We start from the raw sequence: 24,189 nt of genomic DNA, 5'->3' as shown, positions 1-24,189 counted from the left end.
TCATTATGCAGCACTGCAGTACATATATTACTTCTAGACGTACTACATTATTCACCAGCCATAATCTGTTACATTTATACGCATTTATATAAAACTGGGCAGATTTCTCTAATAAAGAACCAACAGATTCATGGCCTACTGACAGCCCAGATACCTAAAGCTCTTTCTTTAGGTCTCAACTACGTGTTTTCATAACATTCACTGTATTTTCACTATATACACTGTATTTGACACCAAGTAATTAACACTAATTAAATGAATTACCAAGGACAATCAAATGAGCATCCACTGCAGTGAAAGAAACGAGAACCAGATACTCCACAAATATAAGTTGCTGTTTACACGTTAAGTATTCTCAAGGTCACAGCTAAGAAAATCTTGCCTGTTGTTGCCAAAGAAGATTTTGTGAAGTCTCTTAGATCATTCAGATCTCAGAATGATCCAGTTTCAGCCTCGGGTTGGTGTCACATGTCCCCATCCTGCCAAGAGCACATGAACATTTCTGGTGTGTTTGACAAGGTCAGTGTCTGACAGGGGTATGGCACAACAAACTGGTGTATGAGTGACCAACAAGATATCATGTGGTTTTTATGATTGCTTAAATAACAGCAAATTTTGACTTCAAACATCATCTCAAATATGAAAGACTATCTATGCTCTGGACTTTGAAAAATAAATCTTTGTCCTACGGATTTTGAGAAGACTTAGAGACCAAAAATTAAACAGCTTGACGGATACCAGCTGTGACAGATGGGGGCACGATGATTAATTTGAGGCTGCTCACTCGTGAATAGGTGGTATTTGGTTATTCTATAATGGATCAGTCCTCTGGAAACATACTTCCAAGGGCTTTTAGGTATGTCAAGCTCTAAGCAATCCAATCTGGAGACAAAATGGTGTCTCAGACCTCTTCCATTGTTATCTCACGCTGCAATTAGAGTAGGATAAACACTCTTCACTAAATTCAAAGGTATTTATTTGCAACCTGTTACCCCCTACCCATCTCTCCAATCTGGTGCTGGTAAATACTGCTTTAATTTATCTTCTTTTACAAGACTCTTATGCCTCTTGTCTCTGGGAGCTACTAAACATAATCACTGCTTAAAAAGTTTAAAATCCCAGCATACATAAAAGACACAAAGGTAACACAAATCAGCATTAAAGTTTAAACCTTAGCATTTATATGTAGAGTCCCATTTTTCCTAGACAGTGAAAAGAAGGAAGAAGAAATTAAAGGGGGATGTAATAAAACCAGAAAGAGCTTATAATTCCAAATTTCTTTAAATTAAGCATAAGGGCTATTTTTCCTTAACAGAAACCTTATTTTCCTTTGGCTATGAAATGAACTATTCTGCAACTGTCACTTTTATTTTAGACTAGCAACAGTCAGAACCACCTACATTTTAAATTTGCTTTTATTGCCATAGAAACGTATGTTTGCTTTAACTAAAAAGGAAGTCTACTGGCTCAGAGACAATAGTCTACTTTCCATATCACAAGCTACAGAAAATATTATAATTTATTCCTCTATATCCATACTTGCATTCTCTAAGTGAGCTACATCCACCTCAACTACAATGCGATTACATGTACTCTGTGTTATGTAAGATATTTATACACGTACATTCAAATGAAATGAAATCAGTGCAATCCACTTTATAGCATCACAGAAGTACAAAATTACTTTAGAATTACTTATGCTCTTAAAACAATCCAATTTCAAGCATACTTTAGAAGACTTCTGCTTCAATAACAATTTAATGTTTAGAGCAGTTGTGCACCATTAGATTCAATATTTGCTGTGAAACCTTTCCATTTTCACTACATGATGACAAACAGGTCAAAATATGCCAAGAAAACTGTATTTTTGTTCACTTTATAGCCACTATTGTCATGAAGAATGCATGCAGAAATGAAAGGTTTTCAGCACTCTGAAAATATGTATGGATATATGTATATTGACACAGTTTAGGTATCAAAACAAAGACCTACAATCTTCTTTCTGCCCTACAGAGCTGCTCCACAAGGTGTCTGAGCAGAGGTGCATGGCAGCCCTCCCAACTCAGTTCCCCTGGGGCCAAAGACACCATCCCAACCATCAGCATTGTGTCCCACAGAAACTGGTTCTTCATAACCTGCAGTGCTAACTGCCACTGCACAACCAAAAGGCAGAATTTACATGCAGCATGTTCGTTTAAACATAGCTAGGTAATTACAAGCAATTCAGCAGCTCAAACCGTTAGCATTCTCTTCGTAGTTCTACAAGAACTGCAGCAGGAGAGGGGAAAATTAATAAAGTGCTAGGCTTGATGATGTTAAAAATTAGCATTCAGAATTTCTGTCACTAAAAGAATATGGGAATAAAAATCATTTCTTCATTTGTAAATCACTTATTTTGACCAGATAAAAACACCTACTGTCTGACTGAACAATACTGGTTTTGAAAATATTATTTCTTATTCAACAGAAATAGAAATACTGAAGTATGTCCAGAATTAAGACAAGAAATGTTCAATACAGTCATACACAGAAATGTGGTATTTCTGTCTGACCATTCAGGGGAAAGAAAACATACAAAGATCAGTGACTTCTGGAGCAGTGCAATGACCCCTTCTTCAGAGGGAGAGATCCCATTTACCAGAATAGTGATATGCTAGGGGGAAAAAAAAAAAGCACTAGAAAGTGACTAAAGACTTGTGGTGATTATTTGGATTCGTGCACTATATAATGCAGAGTGTGGGATTTCCTGAAATAATTGGGTTTGGGTTTGTTTTTTAACAAAACAGAAACCAGAAAACTGGAGGGAGAAGAACTCACAGCCATACCGAGTCTTTTAAAAACACATTAGTTTGGCAAGGGAATGACTTAGAGCTTTATTTATGTCGGTATTTCCAAAACACGGCTGAAGTATTGTTTTATGCTTATGAAAGACACAATATCCCAGAAAGTATTAATCAGATGACTAAAGGAAAAGGTGCTGCTAACCCTTCCTATTCAGGACCGAAATAATACAGGGAAAAGCTCCTTCCCGGTATCTTGTTTCTGAATGGAGGCAAACACAACACTGCACAGCTAATGAGAATCACCACAGCTCAAGGTACCGCTACCAAAAAAGAAAGCAAAATCCCATATTTTTGAGGACCAAAAAAATTAAGATTTATTAATGAAAAACGATTTTGAATTGGTTCACCCCTCATAAAAATTCTTAACCATCAAACAATTAAAAATAACGCAAGAAAATTCTTTCTTAATTACTGGATAAAAAACTGCTCAAATGGTTAAGTAACAAATCAGCTTAGTAGGTGTTATAATTATTCCTTAGCAGCTTAAACAAAGTTTTCCTCCATGCCCACTAACGTTTTCACACCACGCAGTATGTTTTGTCTGAATCCCTGCTGCACGAAGGCAGGCAAATCAAGTGGGAGCATCCTGCTTACAATTCCATATTCAGTCCAGATGCCAGGTCCAGCAGGGAAACACTGAAGAATTTTTTCATGTTTTTGTTTCTTAAATAACCCACGCTCTTAGGTTCTGCTGTTAATGCAGCACGTGTCCATCTCTCAGAGGAGCATACCCAGGACATTCAACACATTTTCTGTTTCCAGCAAAGCAAGGAGAGCCTTTCAAACCCACTTCCTTCAGGAACGTTTCCATGCAGCTTTGTTTTGCACCCTGATTTGTGTATTTTTCACCTTGACCAACTGCAAAGGTGGTCATGTAACTACAATGTAATAAATGTAACTACAAATGCTGGTTGAAGTTTACTCTATTTTAAAGCATATTTTTAATAACCATTCAAATTATATCACTAACTATTGGTTCTTCTGAAATTCCAGCTCTTATCAAATCTGTTCTTGTTTTTCAACAATATACTTGATCCCAAATTGGAACCTGTTCTTAAACGAATCCTAGAGTGGATGCCCAGAGACACATCTGGATTTGAAGCAGCATCCACAGATACCCTACTAGCAGCACCGAACACCACTGAAATGTCAGCAAATTCACCTTTGATCTGTGAATAATGCCATATGGCTTAGAATAACATTGTTATGTGGGAATTTATTTTTTATTTTTTTTTATTTATTTTTCAATAAATAGAGATGAAAGCAAAGATTTATTTTCCCTACTTCTGTCTCTAATTTTCTACAGGCTTCAGACCAAGACAAAGCTAACAATGCCGCCAATGGAAATCCCCACTCTGAAATCTTTCCTTAGTTTTTACATAAACTCCAGAGTGAATCTGAAATGAGTTAAAAAAACAAAGAAACAAACAAACAGAAAAGCAGCTCCAGCACAAAGACCCTCTTGCCTCATAATGGTTCCCTATGCTTTTTATGGAGTTTCACTTTTTTCTGTCCTTTGGGACTACCCTAAATAAAATGCGTCCAGACATTATGTAAAGAAGAATTTGGTTCACAACAACGACCTGAAGCAGCCTACTCTAAACTAGATCTTCTTCAGAGAGGCAACTAACCCCCATTTCCAGATAAACGTTCAATTTATGTAGGCATGTTGGAAGCTGTGGTGAAAGATGAAGGGATTGGTTTTGGCCATGAGCTGCTGAAGGAAGGCCCATTCCCAACATCCTGCCCCGTGAACACTGTAGCCCCAGGGCCCCTTAAAGTACACGGACATCCACAAACTCCTGCCTATATCTGCAACCTGCAGGCTGCAAAATAAGAACTTATTTTGGACATACAGTTGTTTTATTTTTAGATGTGATAGAAAAAATGTTTTTTGTTTGTTTTTTTTTTTTAACAGACCTTATTTTTCAAAGCTCATATTAGCCTTTTAAAAGGTTTGAAGGATGAAAAAAGAAAACCAAAAATGCTTTTTATCTGTCTCTATCAATTGTTTAGTATAGCAATTCATACGTTCACTATTGCTTGCTCAGTTTGCAAAGGCTGCACCAGAAGAATATCCCCATGCACCAGTACAGGCTGGGGACTGACCTGCTGGATAGTTACTCTGTGAAGGACCAGGATGTCCTGGTAGACAGTTTGGGGTTTTCTTGGACAAATCTTTAGTGCATCTCTTTTCTTTTGCCTGAAAGACTTTAACCCAGTTTCTTGGTTACAGGTAACAGCAGCCACTCAATCTCATGAAAGAGGGATTCATTCCAAACAAGGATTAGAGCGCCTACAATGGAAAAGGTTCAGAGATTTGCACAGTCCTTGTACAGCATAACAGTATTACCAACTTTCATTAAATAAGATTCCAGCTGATGTCCAATAATAAGTATGTCTGTATCTTTTTGATTTCCAGGCATGTCAGGCAATTGCATAGGATAAAAAGGACTCCCAGAAGCAAGGGGAGTATTATGATTAATAATGAAAGGACTGAAAGCTTCCAGCATCTCCCTAGGGAGATATATGTCAAATGGTTGCAGCCAAAGCCATAGGCAAAAATACTGACAAGTTAAAATATTTCTTAAGCAGAAAAGTTGCAAGAAATACAAATATACTGTATCTGGGAAGGCAATCTTCCCTGACAATATCCTATTTTAGCTGACAGTTAATTGGTAAAATTATAAGCTGAAAACTAATGGTAATGAGGTGATTTTTCTTTTAAATCATAACACATTCATCTCCTGCAGGGAAATACAAAACCTGAAAGAGCAGACTGACTCACCAATCAGACAGTAAATTCAGCAAAGAAGGAAAGGGAGAGAAGCTGAAAGTGTGTGAAGCTAATAGGATTTAAAGAACAGCATGGATATGTTGTTCTCAAAATAAGTAGAAGTTTATAGTATATAAGTTTATAGTCCTTAGTCTGTAAGTTTGGGTCTTCTTTAAACAAAGAATTACTGGAAACACAAGGAAATACCTCATCAACAAAAAAAGCCATTACAAAACATCCTGGTACAGACACAAAAGGGAAGGTTTAATGATTCTGCAGTGCAATTATACATTTTCTAAATCACTCAGTGTATTTCAACAGAAGCAGCGTGGTGCCATGCACTGCTAAGCCAAGCACACTTTACACACGGTGAGAATTACAAAGCATAACATGCAAATAAAAACATCTACATGATCAGAAATTGACACATATATATGTGCATAAAAGCACACTATAAGATGTCTATCCAAATCACAAAGTCATAGTGGAGAGGTTCAAGAGTCTCAAAAGTAATTCAAAGGTCAGAAAAATGTGGAATAAATAGGACTGGGGGAGACTACACTGCTCTCCTAGTGTAATTATGATCCATGCCTATACCTATTTTATTTACACAGATATATATATCTAATCTCAATACAAATTATGTTTATTTTGTTGGACATTGTGTTAGTACAATATTCACCACCACTGATTTTGAGAGAAATATGGGGTATCCTGGCACAGCCCAGCTTGGTACAGGCACAAGAGGAGCATGTGGAAAAGCTGTGTGGCTTGCAAGTACTTTCATCCAAAAGGATAATTAGAAAAATGACACTTCCCCATGTTTTTCTTTGAATACTGGAGATCTGTTAAACATTTAGGAAATTAACTATCAATCCCCAATTTCCCTATTGAACAGTAGCATGATTTCCTTCTGGTTCGAATTCACCAATACACTGGCAGCCCATAAAACTTTCACAAAGGTATGTAGATCTTCTGTTCTTAAAAGTAGCTTAAGCAACAAAGATGAAGTTCTCTCATGATTTATTATCTCAATGACAAGTATAGCTGATGAAACTGTTACAAAAGGCAGATTTTAGGTGGGACTAGGAGAATATGTTCCAGCTGCACCCTGTTACTCCCTTGTAGAGTCAGATTCAGGCTTATTTCCACTTAGAAAATGATGCCCTGAAGAACTGGCGAAGATGTTTATGCATCAGTTAATGAAGAACATCTGCTCTTTTTCAGAAAAGGAAATGGCACTATTACCTAAAAGCAAGCGGGATGATTTTTGATTTGCAAAGTTGTCTTTCATTGAATTCCACATACGAACGGGAAGCTGGCTCTTGTACCATGCATTCCAAATTCAAGACTGAATATTTAGACAACTCGAGAAATGAAGATAATTATGATTTAATGTCACTTTTAAATATCACCTACAAGTCCCAGAAAGGTAAAAAAAAAAAAACAAACGAAAAACTAACACTTTTTGATGCTGACACAAGTAATGTTTTTAGAACAACCAGGAGTACGAGTTAAATAGGATGAAGAGCAATTACAACTAAGTTGCAATCAAAACTGAGTGACCATAACTATGTCATAACTATTTGCTAAGCATTTACAACAAGTGGGTAAGCAGGCATTTACAACTACCCCCCACTACACTATTTGGTGGCAGCTCTGAAGCTGTTGATTATCCAAGAGCAAAATGCCAGTTTCCCTGTACGCAAGCTTTTCCATGGGAACATGCTTGACAATTATTTTTTCTTTGGGAAAAAGAAAAATAATAATCAAGAAACTCAAGAAGCCCCATAACTTGTGTGCTAGACCAAGATCCAGTTGCAAAAAGGACTGAGTTGGAGTCAGTCCTACCACAATCTTAAAACAACACAGTTTATAAATTAACAGCAGAAAAATACCATTAACAGCAGAAAAAAAAAAAAAAAGAAAAAAAAAAAAGATATAAAAGAGAGAAACAAGGTTGTGCTGTATAGCCCAGTGACTGAAAACAAGGGACTGAACCAGCCAAACACCTGCCTCTTACATTTCTGCAAAGCCGATAAATGTTAATACTGGTGGCTCTCCACAGAGTCAAACAGTCCAGTGCAATTAGGATTGAGAACCTTGGCACAAGACTCTTAAACCCAAGCAGTTCTTAGAATACCCACTTCAGCTTTCTGTCAAAACAATTCAAAGGAACTTTTCTTTCCACTGCTAAAGAACCAAAGAAAAAAAAATGTCCAAAAGCCTGAAAAATAATGGAAGGAACAAATACAGCCCTGCCACAAATCTGTGATGAACGTTTTGAAAACCCTTTCCCTAGAATGCAGTAACTTCTTCAAGATACCCAATCTTCTATTGTTCGCTCCAAAGTTAAACTCAAGGAGGCAATGACATTGGATACTATCAGATATAGGACCTCAGTTGGTACAGCTGTAAAATGCATTGCATATTTCTTTCCATATCCTGTGAGAAATTACAATACCACACTAATAACATTTGCGGAAGCAAGAAGTCAGGTGAATCTCACTTAGGGACATAATGAAGATTCCTAACTTACTTTAGCACAAAGCCAAGAGAAATTATTTAGTAGTCAAGAAGATAGTCAGTGGAATGGTGATCTTGCTTAATAATACATATCTATGTGCACACAAAGTTTTGAGTAATTATACTGCAAGGGTACAAAAACAGCATGGAAGTATTTGATTAAGATGCTGCATTCTCTTGGGCAGACTAAGAAAGCTTCAGAAGCTGCCCTTACTGAAAAGTTATTTCTCTATTACATACCTGGTTTTGTAAATCTTTCTGAAACTGCTTAGCTGGAATTATGATCAGCCACAACATAGACTGTGGATAATGCAGGCATGCAGAATGCCTTCTGACCTTAATGGTTGTTAGATCTTTTTCTTTGAAGAGAGAAACCAAACTATTTTATTTCTACTCTTCAAGATGTGCTTTCTTAAAATGGGTTATTTTCTGAGTGCAGTTCTCACCCAACTCTAGCTCACATAACTTGTCATCTTACAGAACTTTTCTTCTTCCTCACTTCAGAAAGAAGAGCTAAGTTTAAAACTATAGTATCACAGAAACATCTATTTAACTCTGAAGTTACCAGTACATGAGGTACATTAAATGTCAAAACTATCAAGAACAGCAAACCATCAGGCTCCCATAGGCTATGATGTGAACATTTCTTCTCATTTCACCTCTTCAATGACTGACAGAGATGCCAACAAGCATTCAGCATACCTGCTCCAACTTCTTTTTCTTCTTCTTCGATGTTGTTTTTGATACTGTCATACTCCTCATCGATTGCCTGGTTGCCACGCATCTGAGACAGGATCCTCCGTGCTCTCTGAGTCTGGCCTTTCTGAATCAGCCAGCGGGGGCTTTCAGGGAGAAACAGGAAACCAAAGAACTGTATAACTGCCGGCACAGCTGACAGCCCCAACATGTACCTGGAAATAAAGAAATAAACAGATTTCTCATATTTGCCTACAAGAGTGCTGTGAGAAGACACGCTTACAGCAACTCCGGCTGTAATTTACAAACCAAACCTCATTCCTCTGTATTCATTATTGCCAGACATTAATCAGGCAAGAACCCTACTCTGAAAGCACTACAGAGAAAAGACCTTTGCTTTCTATTCCAGCATGCCTCAGGATGTTCTGAATATTCTGCTGTCACTGACCGAACAGTTGCTTGTCCAGAGGACACTAACTCAGACTCAATGAACACTCCGAAACAGTCCAGTAGTTTGGAAACTGATATCCTTTCTGTGAAGATATAAGAAAAGAAGTAATAGAAAAAGAAAGCAAAGGTGTACAGAGCAGATGGTTACTGCTGATGACAACAGTGAGGCTGAAATCCTGCTCATTGTTTTACACACATAATAAAAAAGATACGCCAAAAGCAGCCAACCATAATTGCTTAATTTGGTCAGCAAGAATGTGTACACAGACACACACGGCCGGGGAATAAGCCTCTTGTGTAAGGAAATGGCTGTTCCTGATTGTAGACAGAAACACTGAGAAAAGTTCATTTAACCAGCACTGCATCCACTTACACTTAATCTTTTAGATAGTCTGATCTTAAATGTTCAGCCAGATGCGGTGTTGTTTTAAATTAAAACAGCGTTTTAAGTGCCCAGAGGGATTTCACTGTACACAGCATTAATGCCAGGATCACTGCTGCAGGAGCTGCCCCTCCAGCAGCCAGCACTGCCACCTGTACAGCGCTCACACACTACAGGACTTGCTCCAACTGAAGTGAGGCCAAAGACTGTGGAAGACAGGCATGTCACCATCTGTCATAGGTGGTTCTGATCCTCACACTCCATATTTTTATATGGCTCTGCATGAAGGCCAGTCCTCCCATCCCCAAGCTGAGCTCTCAAGATCCTCCTTAACCTGGTAACATTTTCCAACGGTTATATAATTACATCTCGGTCTAGAAATAAAACTCCAAACAAGTCTCTCATTTTCAGAATGGCAAAGCTCATCTTGAGTAAAAAAAATAAAGCAGGAAGAAAATAAATTCCAAATGCAAACATTGTGGAAGGATTAATTGCTGAGCAGACTTCAGCCAGCATATCTAACAAGTGTCACTAATGTTCTCGTTCCTCATTCACTAATGGTCTCATTCATCTGTGTCCTCATTTCTTCCTATGCCCCTCCTTCTCCACAAACAGTATTTTGGAAGCTGCATACAGAATCACATCAATATATATACACTGCTGAAGCTCAATAAATAGTATATTCAATGTCCATGATTAGTGTGGTATTTAGAGAGCCTCTTCTATTTCAAATGAAGAGTAGTCCAAAAACATAGAAATTAAAAGCACAACTGCTGTGCTTTGACAAACTGCAAGCAATAGGATCTTTTAGCACATCTAAGTATACAGATTTAGTCCTTCATACTCATTTGACCCCATGTCTGCTCCTCCAAAGCTCTTCCATCCCTTAGATGCAGCAGAACCTCCAGAACGGAGCAGTTGCATGCATGCAATTATTTTAGGAGGCAAAAAATAAATAAAGAAATAAGAGAAAGATCCAAGCTGTTAATTTACCATTGGACACTGGTGGACTGTTTATCAGAGAAGACAGAAAAGAAGCACAGAGAAAGTGTTTGGTCACTAAAGGCAGTTTCCAATGACATGTTTCTGGTCAAAGCAAAGTACAAGGAAATGGCCAAAAGGAAAATATTCACATAGGAGCATACATCCACTCCTAGTTCATGAGCCCTTGCAATTTTCAGACCAAGCAATTGATAGAACCAATCTAGCAAAAGCAGGCAATTTTGGACATTACATGCTGTAAGCCAGCATTCAGAAATCTAACACTGTTATTTCCTATACAGAGAATAAGACTTTGTTTCTGAAGTCAGATGTCTGGCAGACCTGAAAAAGCCCAGCATGAAATTTAGTAAATCAGCAGTAACATTTGTCCTTCTGAGACTTACTGCTGCAACACTATTACGATGAGTTAGCAGTGTTTTATAAAACTAACTTGTCAGGTTCAATGTTTGTTTTCTTTTGCTTATTTTTAATTTAATACCCAGTGTTTCCAAGAATAAACAGAATTAAAGTTCCTTTTTTTTCTTTCTAGTATACAGCCTTTCGATCACTGAGTGCTACAATAATTGCTGCAATTCTCCTTCTTATATGCAGTGACTCAGGAGTGAACATCTCTGAACTCCCCACAGGTGCACACTGGACACTGTCCAAGTGAGGGCCCATCTGTACTCCGCTCTGCAGTCTCAGGTTGCAGCCAACAAGCTGAGGACAGAGAAGTATGCAATCCCAAACCTACCGCTCCAGCACTGCAGCATTTGTATCCACAAACACTTTTCCCACCAGAATCTCTAACCTCTGAGGTAAACCGAAATCAAGATATCTGCCTAAAAAGAAAGTGCACAAACACCTGAAACAGTAACGGTGACTCAGAGCTCCATTTCTAAATAAATATCTTTGCTGTCCATTCCTCACCACCCAGCCCCATGCATAGGGAGCTTTTATATTAGCAAATTACTTAGGCTAATAGTCATTTTAAATTAATAATGTAGCTACTGGATAATCGCTATTGGTTGTCAAATGCTCCCATTTATTTTACCTAGCCATGCATTACTGCACACCATTTACCTTTTCTAAAAATTGAACATATTTCATTAACTTCAGAAAGGGATTAGCAATCCCCTCAATTTTTCTTTCAGTGAAGTCGTTTCTCTGTTCTCTACAACTGGAGGCACAGACTAAGTGAGTGTGCAGCTGCTTTTACAATGAAAAGGACATCAAAAGCTTCATGTGAAAGTGTGAAATGCTATTTCTATTTCCGCCAGAAAGCAAAAAGCAGAGCTAGGATCGACTTTATTAAATAAAATCATCATGACGTAACATCTTTTCTTAAGGTCAGAATGTGACATCTGTTTACATAAGAGGCAAAGGAAGCAATCATATGAGCAGAAAGTAAAATCCTCAACGTTCTTGGATCTTCAGACATACACAGAATAAACTGTGCATTCACCCTGGAAGCAATAACTTTTGGTTTTAATGCATATTTCTTCACATATTAAAGAAAGCCTCTGTATACCAAGTCCCATCTGAATTGTCTCTAGCTTAAAACTTCACCTAGTGATCCTTACTCAATTCCACTGAAAGTCAGTGAATGTAATATTTATATTGCAAGCTTTTGGGGGAGGCAGGGTGAGAGAATACTTCATAGTAGGATTTTCAAATGTCAAAAAGGTTCAAGGCTGTAGCAACAGGAAATGAAGAGCCTACAACAGCACACACCCTTTTCCCAAGAGTTTCAATAGAAAAGCAAATATAATAAGCACAAGTTTCCAAAAGCTGGAATGTGTCGTCTAAGTTATTGCTACTACACATTTCTGTTAATAATTTTTTCATATCAGCACCACAACTGAATTACTGAGCTTCAGGAAAGTCTAAACGCTCTCAAATGGCACATCACCATAAAGAAGGCAGGTGCAGTCCAAAAAGTCTTAGTAATGTCTATAGGAAGAACAAAATATGCAGAACGTAGAGTAAAAGTGACTCATAAACTGCACATAATCAAAAATTTATAGTTAAAAATTATACTACAATATCTGTAACTTCCGTTCTGATTAGATTACCACTGCTCAAATTAAGTGCATTCAATATACACCTCTATTCTGTGCATGTCATATCAGTTACAGGAAATGTGCCTTTTGAAAAATCAGCATGTAATTATTCTAAATGCAAAAGGCAAGCTACTTTCATAAACATCACGATGATAGTTCAAGCTTGTTGATGCATATGCATCATATGCAATGCACTGCTCATCCATTTTAAAGTTTAGTGAAATCAGAAAACCTAAACATATTGTGAGTACCATCTGAGTGGAGGTTTTATGTATATCATTTGGCAAGAGTTAATCATTAAAACTCCACTTCAGTATGCAGCTCTACCATCTTAAGTGTAAACTCTATGATGATAGCTGCCAGCCACTAAAAGTTCTTTCATTTATGTATCTAGCCTTGCCCAAACCATAACCATGTTTTGCTTTTAGCAAAGCAGACTCACATACCTCCATCCATCCTTCACGAGGTAGCTGAACAGTCCATCCACAACGCTTGCAAAAAACTGCCCTCCAGTGATGAACAGGGTGTTAATGGTGACTAATCTGCCTCTTAAGTGTGGTGGAGCAACTTCTGCGATGTACACAGGCACTGTCATAGATGCTACACCTACAAGAATAAATTAAATTACATTTAGGAAACTGAAAGAGATACTACATCTTTTTTATTATTTTTATAGAGCTACAGCCTGGTTTTCACTCTCAAGAAAACACAAAGCTAAGCATCACTGTTATTATTACTATTATTATTATTTAGAATGAATTCTTTCTTGACTTCTCTGGAGTTTAAAACCACCCCCATAATGCACTCAAAGCTCAAATGACATCAGTAGGCAAAGACAGAGGCTAAAGCACAGCCACCTTCTATTCTCTCTTACTAATGGTAACATCCCTATGAATTAAGCACCGGCTCTTGATGAGCCACTTGTACAAGAGACGTGCCCACGGGAAGACAAACGCGCACACAACCACCAGCCTAAGAGCAGAAGTTCAGTGACATACAAAGAGCAGAGCAGGACACAGCTCGTGCTTCAGTGGTCCACCTCCACCAAGAAATCCACAGTCACTTCCGCAGAACCCACAGAAATTAGTTTCCTCGTTTCATTAGAAGACCCAACAGCGGCATCCAGCAATGATTTATATATTTTTATAAAACTTTTATAAGAAATGCTAGCACTGCATGCACAAATTCACATTTCTGCTGAAGCTGAGCAACCGCCTCCTCCAGTCCATCCTACCCACAGCACCAGCTGACTGAGCTGCTGGGGCCTCCCAAAGCCCAAGTGAGGAATACAGATCTGTTAATAAGATATTCTGGTGCTCAGAAGATCTTTTATTACAGTGCATGTTTGCAACAACTTCTCTGCGTGAGAGCCCGTTCCCCGGGGCAAAGCTCCTGGGACACACTGCTGCCTTCTGCTATTAACAGAGCAATCCACATACAACGCAACAACGCACAGAAGATTCACACAAAAAAAAAAAAGAAAGAAAAATGTATTTAATCTTTTTTCAAATTGCAGCAGAACGCACCAAGGAAAAGAGCATCCAAACAGCCCTTTGTAATACAGAAGTGTGTTTTCTAACACATCCCACCATTAGGGATATTCCTCTTGTGTCTTTCGCACTGGTTTTTCAACTAATTACAATTAAAGTGATCGAGGCAGCTTACAAACAAGAGAAAGGCCTTTACAGGAAAGTGGAGGAGTACATTTGCTTTCTCAGAATAAAACCATCAGCCACAGAGAGCTAGGAAAGGCTCGGCAGCGGAACGAGCTCCAAGCAGTCCCCTGGCACAGCCTAAACGTGCTTCCAGCAATCACTAAGTCCAGCAATTCATTTACAAGGAACGTCTGATATCTCTGGAGGGTTTCACTTTTTGTATGTTTGGGGTTTCTAGATACCATTCATATTTTATTCTCCTCTACTATGAGCAACCCTTGCTAAAATAGAAGTGGCTCCAGTATCAAGCAGTGTCCCCCAGGGCTCCATACTGGGACTGCTTCTATTTAACATCTTTATTAATGATCTTGATGAGGGGATTGAGTGCACCTTCAGTAAGTTTGCAGACAACACCAACTTGGGAGGAAGCGTTGATCTGCCTGAGGGGAGAAGGGCAGTACAGAGGGACCTGGATAGACTGGATCAATAGGCCAAGGTAAACTGTATGAGTTTCAATAGGGCCAAGTGTCGTGTCCTGCATTTTGGTCACAACAACCCCAGGTAACCCTACAGGCTAGGAAGGAAAGGCTGGAAATCTGCTTGATGGAAAGGGACCTTGGGGTCCTGATGGACAGTCGGCTGAATATGAATGAGCCAGCAGTGTGCACGGGTGGCCAAGAAGGCCAGTGGCATCCTGGCTTGTATCAGGAATGGTGTGGTGAGCAGGACTAGGGAAGTCATCCTGCCCCTGTACTCGGCATTGGTGAGGCCTCACCTTGAGCACTGTGTTCAGCCTTGGGCACCTCAGTACAGAAAGGGCAAGGAGGTGCTTTAGCAGGTCCAAAGAAGGTCATTGAGGCTTGTGAAGGGCTTGGAGAACATGCCCTATGAGATGAGGCTGAGGGAGCTGGGGCTGTTTAGTCTGGGGAAAAGGAGGCTAAAGGGAGACCTTATTGCTCTCTTCAAATACCTGAAAGGTGCTTACAGAGAGAGTGGGGTTGGTCTCTTCTCACTGGTGACAGGACAAGGGGAAACGGCCTCAAGCTGCACCAGGATAAGTTTAGGTTGGATATCAGGATATCATTTTTCTTTACAGAAAGGGTTGTTAAGCACTGGAATAGGCTGCCCAGGGAGGTGGTTGAGTCACCATCCCTGGATGTGTTTAAAAGCCATTTGGATGTGGTGCCTGGGGACATGATTTAGCAGAGGGCTGTTAGGGTAGTATGGTTAGGCTGTGGTTGGACTTGATCTTTAAAGACTTTCCCAGCCTGAGTGATTCTATGATTCTATTTGTGATTCTAAAAGGCCACAATGCCTCTGACACAGAACCGAGACTGAATTCAGAGCAGTAGGAATGACATAGGAGACCATGTTCCTCCAACAAGCAGCTTGCGTGAACAGAAACAGATTTATCCTAATGTTATGATTTTTGCACCTAGAGTTTGTGTTAACTGATGGCATAACAGCACCTCAGTGACAGCACTGCCTCACACAAACCAGTTAGAAAAAAATACAGTGCTTCAAAAACTGGGACGCCTTCACAAGCTGACAGCTAAGGGGCATTTTCATAGATACACATCCTCAAGGAACACACACACACACAAAAACACAATCACAAAAAAAACAAGAAGTGTCATTGCAATACTACATAGAATCACAGAACAGTTTAGGTCAGAAGGTCCTTTAAAGCCTACCCAGCCCCACCTCCTGCCATGGGCTGGCTGATCCCACCAGCTCAGGCTGCCCAGAGCCCCATCTAACCCAGCCCTGAGTGCCTCCAAGGATGGGGCACCACAGCTCTATGGGCAGCTGTGTAAATCATTACCACCACCTGAGTAAAAAACTTTCCCCAATGTCTAATCTAAATCTCCTCTCTTTTAGTCTAAAGCCATTCCCCCTGGTCCTATCACTATCAGACTGCCTAAGAAGTCGGTCTCCCTCCTGCTTATAAGCCCCCCTCAAGTTCTGTAAGGCCACAATGAGGTCTCCCCAGAGCTTTCTCTCTTCCAAGCAGAACAAGCACAGCTCCCTCAGCTCCCCCTTCACAGGAGGAACCTCAGTTGAGCAGAAAAACACAACAAAATAAAACCAGCCAAACAACAACAACAACAAGGTTATGTGTTTCCATTTAACATTTAGAAATCAAGACATACTCATTTCTACTCTGAGTCTGAAACAGAGAGCAGCAGGTTTCAGGAAACGGGGGAAGGCGAGTGGGAAAGCCTCCCCAGTTTGACTGGCTGCCATCCAACAAGTGCTACCACAGGAAAGTTCTTTCTAAAAAAAAATAGCCAAGAAAGAAAAAAAGCTCTTCTGAGAGAGAATTAAGGAATAATTCATATCACTCAAAATAAAAAATATCATATTTCAGACTTGATGATGTTATTCCTACTACAGTTTTGCTTTCAGCTGCCTTAGAATACATTCTGCAGATTTTCCTCTTTCAACTTATGACCCAGAACAGTGTAGGAAGGCAAGTTAAATAGCTATAAAAATATCTAAAACACATAACCAGCACTCATTAAGTAGTTATTTTAATGGACAAATATTAAACAAATTTGAAAGCAAAGAACAGCTTTCCTAGCAGAATAAATATGGCTGCAATGTAATCTTTTCTTAATCTTTCATATGAGAATGCTTTCATTTACACTTAGATGACATTTTCTAATATGCTCTCACTGTTAAACTGCTCATGCCAAATAAAAGAATCTTGCTGCAGGCACATGTATTGCTATCTAACTAATAAAGCTCATAAGTGACAAGATGTGAAGAAAAGAAAATGAAAACAATTAACTGGAAAGCTGCCAGGGAAAGTTCAAACTCCACATTGTGCACAACAGCTATGAATTCTGAGCAAACGCAGCAGATGCCCCAGTCCTTATTGACTGCAATGCATTAGCCTTGTGACCTCAGCAAAGAACACGGTTTAAAAATATATATATAACAGAAGGTTCTTTCAAATTAGACCACAGTTAGTTAGTTGCAGCTAATTGCTATTCAGAAAATATTAGACAACAGGACAGACTGATATCTTCGTGTTCAAGTGTTTTTTCCACACCTAAAACAGTCACTTCAGACACTAATTACTAGTGCTGCCACTGTAGTCTGCAGATTTACCATTAGAAAGCAGTTAGAGGAGAGTGCACAGCTCAATTTTAAAACAATCAGTAGAAAGCAGGTGTGAAAAGGCATCTTAGAGTCACATTAACATTCAGTAAGGTATTTTCAGTACAAACACATTTGCATTATATTGTTCAGTGAGAAGTCCGGGAATCAAGTCAACAGGTTTAGGGACAGGAAAGTTAAGATCACAAAGGAGAATCCATAGGATAGTTAGAACAAAAAGGAAGATCTGCCTGCTGTAAGAGAAGATCAGGTTCAAGACCATCTGAAGAACCTAAAGATGCCCAGTCCCATGGGATCTGATGAGATCCATCCATGGGTTCTGAGGGAACTGGAGGATGAAGTTGTCAGGCTGCTATCCATGGTATTGAAAGGTCATGGCAGCCTGGTGAAGCTCCCACTAACTGGAAAAGGGTAAACGTAATTTCTACTTTCAAGAAGGGACAAAAAGAAGATCCAGGGAACTACAGGTCAGTCAGTCTCACCTCTGTGCCTGGCAAGGTGATCGTGCAAATCCTCCTGAAGGCCCTACTGTGGCACAAGGAAAGGTGATTGGTGGCAACCAACATGGCTTCATCAAAAGCAAGTAATGCCTGACAAACCTGATGGCCTTCTATGATGGAGTAACAGCATCAGTGGATAAAGGAAGAGCAACTGACGTCATCTTTCTGGACTTGTGCAAAGCATTTGATACTGTCCCACACAACACCAGCAAGTTTGCAGATGACACCAAGCTGAGCGGTGCAGTTGATACACCAGAGGAAAGGGATGCAATCCAGAGGGACCTGGCAAGACTTGAGAGGTGGGTCCATGGTAACCTCATGAAGTTCAATTAGGCCAAAGTGCAAAATCCTTTACCTGGTTTGGGGCCATTCCAAGCACAAATACAAGTTGAGTAAAAAATGACTTGAGAGCAGCCCTGAGGAGAAGGAGCTGGGGGTGTTAGCTGATGAATAACTCAACACAAGCCAGCAATATGTGGTTGCAGGCCAGAAGGCCAGCCGTACCTCAGGTTGTATCAAGAGAAACGTGACGGGCAGGTCAAGGGAGGTGATTCTGCCCCTCTGCTCTGCTCTTGTGTGACCCCACCTAAAGTACTGTGTTCAGTTCTTAGTCCCCCAGCAAAAGGAGAATTTGGAGTTGTTGGAGCAGGTCCAGAGAGCCATGAAGATGTTCAGAGGGTTGGAATACCTTATGAGGATGAGCTGACAGAACTTGGGCTCTTCTTATGGTAAAGAAAGGTTCTGGGATAACCTTATGACAGCACACCAGCAACTGAAGGGGGCCTAGAGAAAGGCTGGGGAGGGATTTTTAATAAGGGTAGGTAGCAACAGGATGAGGGGAAATTGCTTGAAACTGGAAGAGGGTAGATTTATACTGGTTATTAGAAAGAAATTCTTTACTGTGAGGCTGGTAACACACAAGAACAGGTTGCCCGGAGTGGCTGTGGACACTTCCAGAGACGTTCAAGGGCAGGCTGAACAGGGCTTTGAACAACCTGGTCTATAGGGAGGTGTCCTTGCCTATAGGGGGGGAGGTTGGAACTGGATGATCTTAAAGGTCCCTTCCAATCCAAACCATTCTATGATTCTATGAAGATTAAAAGCATATTTTAAAAAATAATGTAGCAAAACAAAAAGATCAAAGGTAGAATTCAAGTTTTTCTTAATCAAAAGCATTTAGAAATAAATATCAGGGAGATTAAATAATTACACAAGACTTTTGTGCAAGATCAGATGAGTACCAACACACCCTGTAACAACCAGGACTTCCAGCATGGCTCAGATGGTGTCTAGCAGACAGGAGGGAAGGAGCATCACTTAAACAACAGATGAGCAACAAAAGCTGGAGACAGGATATTGAATGAGATGCACTGTTTCCCCTAACATAATTAAAAAGCTCTAAGGTACCAGAGATGTAAGTGTATGCCAGCATCAACAAAAAACTAGCAGCAGCAAAAACACTGGGATGGACTGCAAAGGATTCTTGACATTTTTGTTGCTATACTGATTATCATTAAAAAGGGTCATAAAAACCAAACAAAAAAAAAAAAAACAAAAAACACCATACAACTCACAATTGTCAGCCTTTGTGCTTTGGAATAAAGAGGGCTGCTTGTTAACTGGAAGCACTAAGGAACCCCACCCAGGAACTGCTGCATTTATGAATCATTTTATTGTTCTGTCCCTCCTTCTATCAGCTCATATCATCTCCTTGCACCAACACAGCCAAACCCACCGGTAAACTGAAGATATGGTCAGTGCACCACAAGACCCAGAGCCTGCACTGGCCCAAAGGCCATGAACAGTAACAGATTGGCCTGAACTATTGTGGGACCCAGAAAACCTGGTTCAAAACTAAAATTAGGCTCTGAAGCATAAAAAACAAATGACAGAGATATTCCTGGTTCTGTTTCACTGCTCTCGCAGTACAGTAGTGAAACCATTAATCATTAACAAAGAACAATCACAACTCACTAAAGAAAACTATATTGTTAAAGGTTCCAAATAAATAAGCAAGTGTAGAAATCATGAAAATGCTTCTTTTCATAATAATGGTCACAGGGAATGAGGTATTATATGTTAACACATAAAGCTGCATGGAGGTACTTTAAAAACCCCACATATAACTACTGTCCTGGTTAACATCTCTATCTCCTATCTTAAAATGAAATGGTAAGAGCAAATTTTCTTCACAGCGTTAAACTTTAATACAAGCAACTTTCAAGTTCACTTCATGAAGAAGCTGCTCGTGGCACTTTGTGCTCCCTGTAAGGGCTCCAAGCAGCCACAGCTAACGGCTCCATAGAGATCTGAGGAGGGCACCTGATGAAGAGTGAGTTCATAGAAAAGAATCAGGAATAAAATATTAATAGGCAGCTGAAGGGATATTGTTATTCTATGAGAAAGTTGGAATAGGAACTTAATATGCAAGTTTTGAATTGGTTTTAATTAAACAGGTAATGTTTTATTTTGGACACTAGACATACAATATATACTTAATGCCTGGAGGCACTACTGATCCCAGGAGTACATCAGATGATGCAGATTTTCACTGTGTATTTTCTTTCTGTTGTGTTCCCACATACAATCCTATAAGATTCATACTTTATTTCCCACAAAAAAAAAAAACAACACAAAAAAGGCATTCCTGCCAAGGGAAAAGTCTGGAACACTGCTGACATCTGAGCACTAACATTCAGGAAGGTGAGGGCAGGAAGCTCAGCATGCTGAAAGAACCAGGAGTTCCACAATAATCCCATATTCTTCTGCCAGCCTCAAGGAGAATTATTTAAGTAGTCTGTGGGAGAAGAAGGTCCCAGTAACAAAGGACACATTTTAACTGCAAAGGGTATTTATTATTTGTTCTAAAAGACCACCAGCTTTCATATAACTGCATGCATGAGCTGGATTCCTCCACAGACTGCTCTGCAACATATTGTGAAGTCATCACCAATTCTAAGGGTTCACCAAAACAAAAATAGAGCCTTTCTGTAGTCTCAGAGTCCTTTTCTGTCATTACAGTTAACACTCCAGTTTTCAGTAATGACAGTCAGCCTGAGGGGACATTAGAGTGCCTCATTACACAAGCTAATGGGAAATATTTGAGGAAGCAGCATATTTGTACGCCGTTCTAGTACACTAACCACTTGCCTGGCAGATAAAATTGAAACAGCTCTTACTTGAGTCAGGGAAAGCTCAGCCCCTCAATACCAGCTTTTCCACCAACCACACACACCTAATATAAGCGTTCACAGCAGTTTAAAATTGGTTCTTGAAAGCTACCTCAGGGATGACTGGCAGCAGATCTCCCATTCCAGTCTCTCCCCATCATTAGATGAGCACAAGCCCTGTTCTTTACAGCAACACAAGCACATTGGGCTGCAGCACAGCTCTGGGACACAACTCTTGAGTAAGAGAAGCACTAAAATCTTCTGACACCTTCAGGGCAAGGAGAGCATAAGGAAAACCACCAATTACAGCAGACATAAATACACCACAAACTCAGTCATCATGAGGGAATTACTCATTACAGTACTTAGGGGAAAGGGAAAAGTGAACCAAGGGACCTGCAGTAAGGCAGAAGAACCCACCATTTACAGTCTAGATTGCCAAAGTTCAGTCAAATAAAGCTTGGTTTGTTTTGTTGCTTTCTTAGGTGATTAATATACTATTATCCTTTATTAAAGCTTTTATTATTATTATTAGCAAAAACATGAACAATACATAAATTTTTACAGAAATTTTTTATTTATAATATACGGAGAGTAAATTAAAATTGTTATTTGCAGCCAGAAAACCTCCAGTATCTACCAAGTAACATCCATACATAGAAGGGAAGGCATGGCATGCCACAATCCATAGACACCAAAAGACTAAGTAAGAGAGCTAAAGGGGGGGAAATGCTTCTCCTGTAAGTTTTTCAGAACAGGGAGAAGGGAAAGAACTTTACACAAAGGCAAACAGAACTGAGAATGTTGTTAAGGTCAGGTGAAAATAATTGTACTGAAGTGTTAGAACCACCTCAATTATGGGATCCCCATCCAACTTCAGCCTCAATGTTAGCACTACAGAGCAGTTCTTTCCGGGTCACAGTTACGCTGCTATCAGTCAGTAGCTGATAACCTGCAGCTCCCAACATTGAAAAGGACTTTTTTTTCCCCCTGAAATGAATGAACCAGGCAGGAAGAGAGGAGTTATTAACTGCACTTTTAGGAAAGCCAAAATGGAAGAAAAATATATACATACAAAAATATGTGCAGACACACAGGAGAGGGAACATCCCTGAATTTCAATACTGAAATTGCTATGGCTCTCTGTACCTGATTGGTAAATCATGATGAATTGCATTTTTGAACCAGTACAAGAAAACAAGATTAATATCAGACTGAAAAATAATGAAATAGTTCCAAAAGCACCGAAGCAGAAAGCTCTAATTAGTTTTGTTTCCAAATTAATTTTAATCAAGCATTACTTGCAAAGATTCTGGGAACTTACAAGCTGTGGAAAATCTGCCACTGTGAAAGAGCAAAGCAGCAAGAGTTTGTGTAAGAAACAACCTTGTGCAACCTGTTTTAAAACTCATATTACTGAGATTCTCGCTTCAAGAAAATAAGAACATTTTATCTTTCTTCCACTTGAAAATTATAAGGAAAATTACTAGGTTGTAGTTATGATGGCCTGAATAAACATGTAAGATAAGCCCTACTGCATTGTAAACTGAGAGTGGAGCTTTCAGATTTAATAAACAGCAGTTGATACCAGCAGTGTTTTGCTTTCCCATTAGCAGGTGCAGAGCTGGCACAGCACATCTGCTCACTCACACCGAGCAAAACAAGCAGGCCAACACAGCCATGGCCCATAATAAAGACCAGGAACCACCTCCCCTTCCTGCAAGGCTCTGGGCACAGACACACATCCTGGTCCTAATAGCCCTTACCCACCTGCACTCAACACCTGGTGGCTGATGTGGCCTTACACAGGAAAACAGTGATATTAATTAGGGAGGGCTTTAAAAAGAATGTTTTGAATTACATTATCATAATGGAAGTAATATTCATGAACGTAAGTATTATTATGGTTCAAATACACAAGACACAGGGGATGCTGAGATTCCTTCCATAGCAGGTATTTCACACACAACATCACGTCTGCAAGCTCCATTTAAAAGAAGTGATCAACAGAAAGAAAATAAAACCCATTTTTTAACCACTGGAGTTTGGGGTGGAGCAAGGCAGAAATTAGTGCACAATGTGCTCAAGATACGTAGGCTGCTCCAAAAGTAATGCCTCCTGTTTTTATTTCCATGGAAACTACAACAGGTATGAAAAGTATGATAACACTATTTGATAAGAGTCAATTCTAGGTTGGATGTCAGGGGGAAGTTCTTTACTAGAAGAGTGGTGAGGTCCTGGAACAGGCTGCCCAGGGAGGTTGTGGATGCCCCGTCCTTGGAGGTGTTCAAGGGCAGGTTGGATGGGGCCCTGGGCAACCTGATCTGGTAAAGGTGGAAGTTTGGTGGCCCTGCCAGGCAGGGGGGTTGGAACTACATGATCCTTGAGGTCCCTTCCAACCCAGGTCATTCTGTGATTCTGTGAATTCTCAGCTACAAAACGCTATTTTTTCAGCACAGCCAGTGCCAACAGCTATACATTTTTGCCAGTAACGAACAAGAGCCTGCACAATGCACTCACAAAAACCTACACCAGCATAGGTGATCATGTCATACCTGCTATGGTGGCACTGTTAGAAAAATGCTGCCAACATAGTCTATCTTTCATCAGCCCAAACAGATGGAAGTCAGAAAGCACAAAACGTGGACTATACAGTGGTCGTGGTTGAGCAGTCCAGCCAAGATTGGTATGCTCCATGATCTTCAAACTAGTATGGGGCCTGGATTTATTGTGTTGCAAGAGAAAGGCTCTTTTTTGAGCCTTCAGATTAATTAGCATTACAATGTTACAGAGTTGGGTTCCAGGAAATCCCAAAGGATTGCCCTTTTCTTATCCCAAAAGACACTGCACATCACTTCAGGTTGCATCTAGAACTTTTCCTTCGATGGGGATTTCACATATAACTATTCAATGGGCTGCTGTTTGGACTCCAGCTTGTAGTGGTGTCACATCCCATCAGCAGTAACGATGTGATCCAGGAAACAGTCACCTTCAGCCCTGTATTAGTTCAATAGGTCCTGA

General features: G+C 39.8%; 1 protein-coding gene across 2 annotated transcripts in view; it reads right to left on the bottom strand.

Moving 5' to 3' along the window:
• The window catches only part of SLC2A13 (solute carrier family 2 member 13), a 118,308-nt gene that overhangs the window by 79,433 nt on the left and 14,686 nt on the right, over positions 1-24,189 (bottom strand). For both annotated transcript variants that reach the window (XR_014932380.1, XM_015851573.3), the window contains exons 2-3: positions 13,164-13,323; positions 8,848-9,056 (exon numbers count right to left, since the gene is read on the bottom strand). Coding sequence is in view for 1 of the 2 variants with exons in the window: in XM_015851573.3 (XP_015707059.1) it covers positions 8,848-9,056; positions 13,164-13,323 (369 nt within the window). In the remaining variant the exon portion in view is untranslated. The remainder of the gene's footprint in view (positions 1-8,847; positions 9,057-13,163; positions 13,324-24,189) is intronic.

The sequence above is a fragment of the Coturnix japonica genome, chromosome 1, assembly GCF_054131305.1.
Source record: "Coturnix japonica strain WE chromosome 1, WE-NBRP24, whole genome shotgun sequence".
Lineage (NCBI taxonomy): Eukaryota > Metazoa > Chordata > Aves > Galliformes > Phasianidae > Coturnix > Coturnix japonica.
The sequence above is the reverse complement of the archived record's forward strand: the minus strand, read 5'-3'. Positions and strand labels throughout refer to the sequence as shown.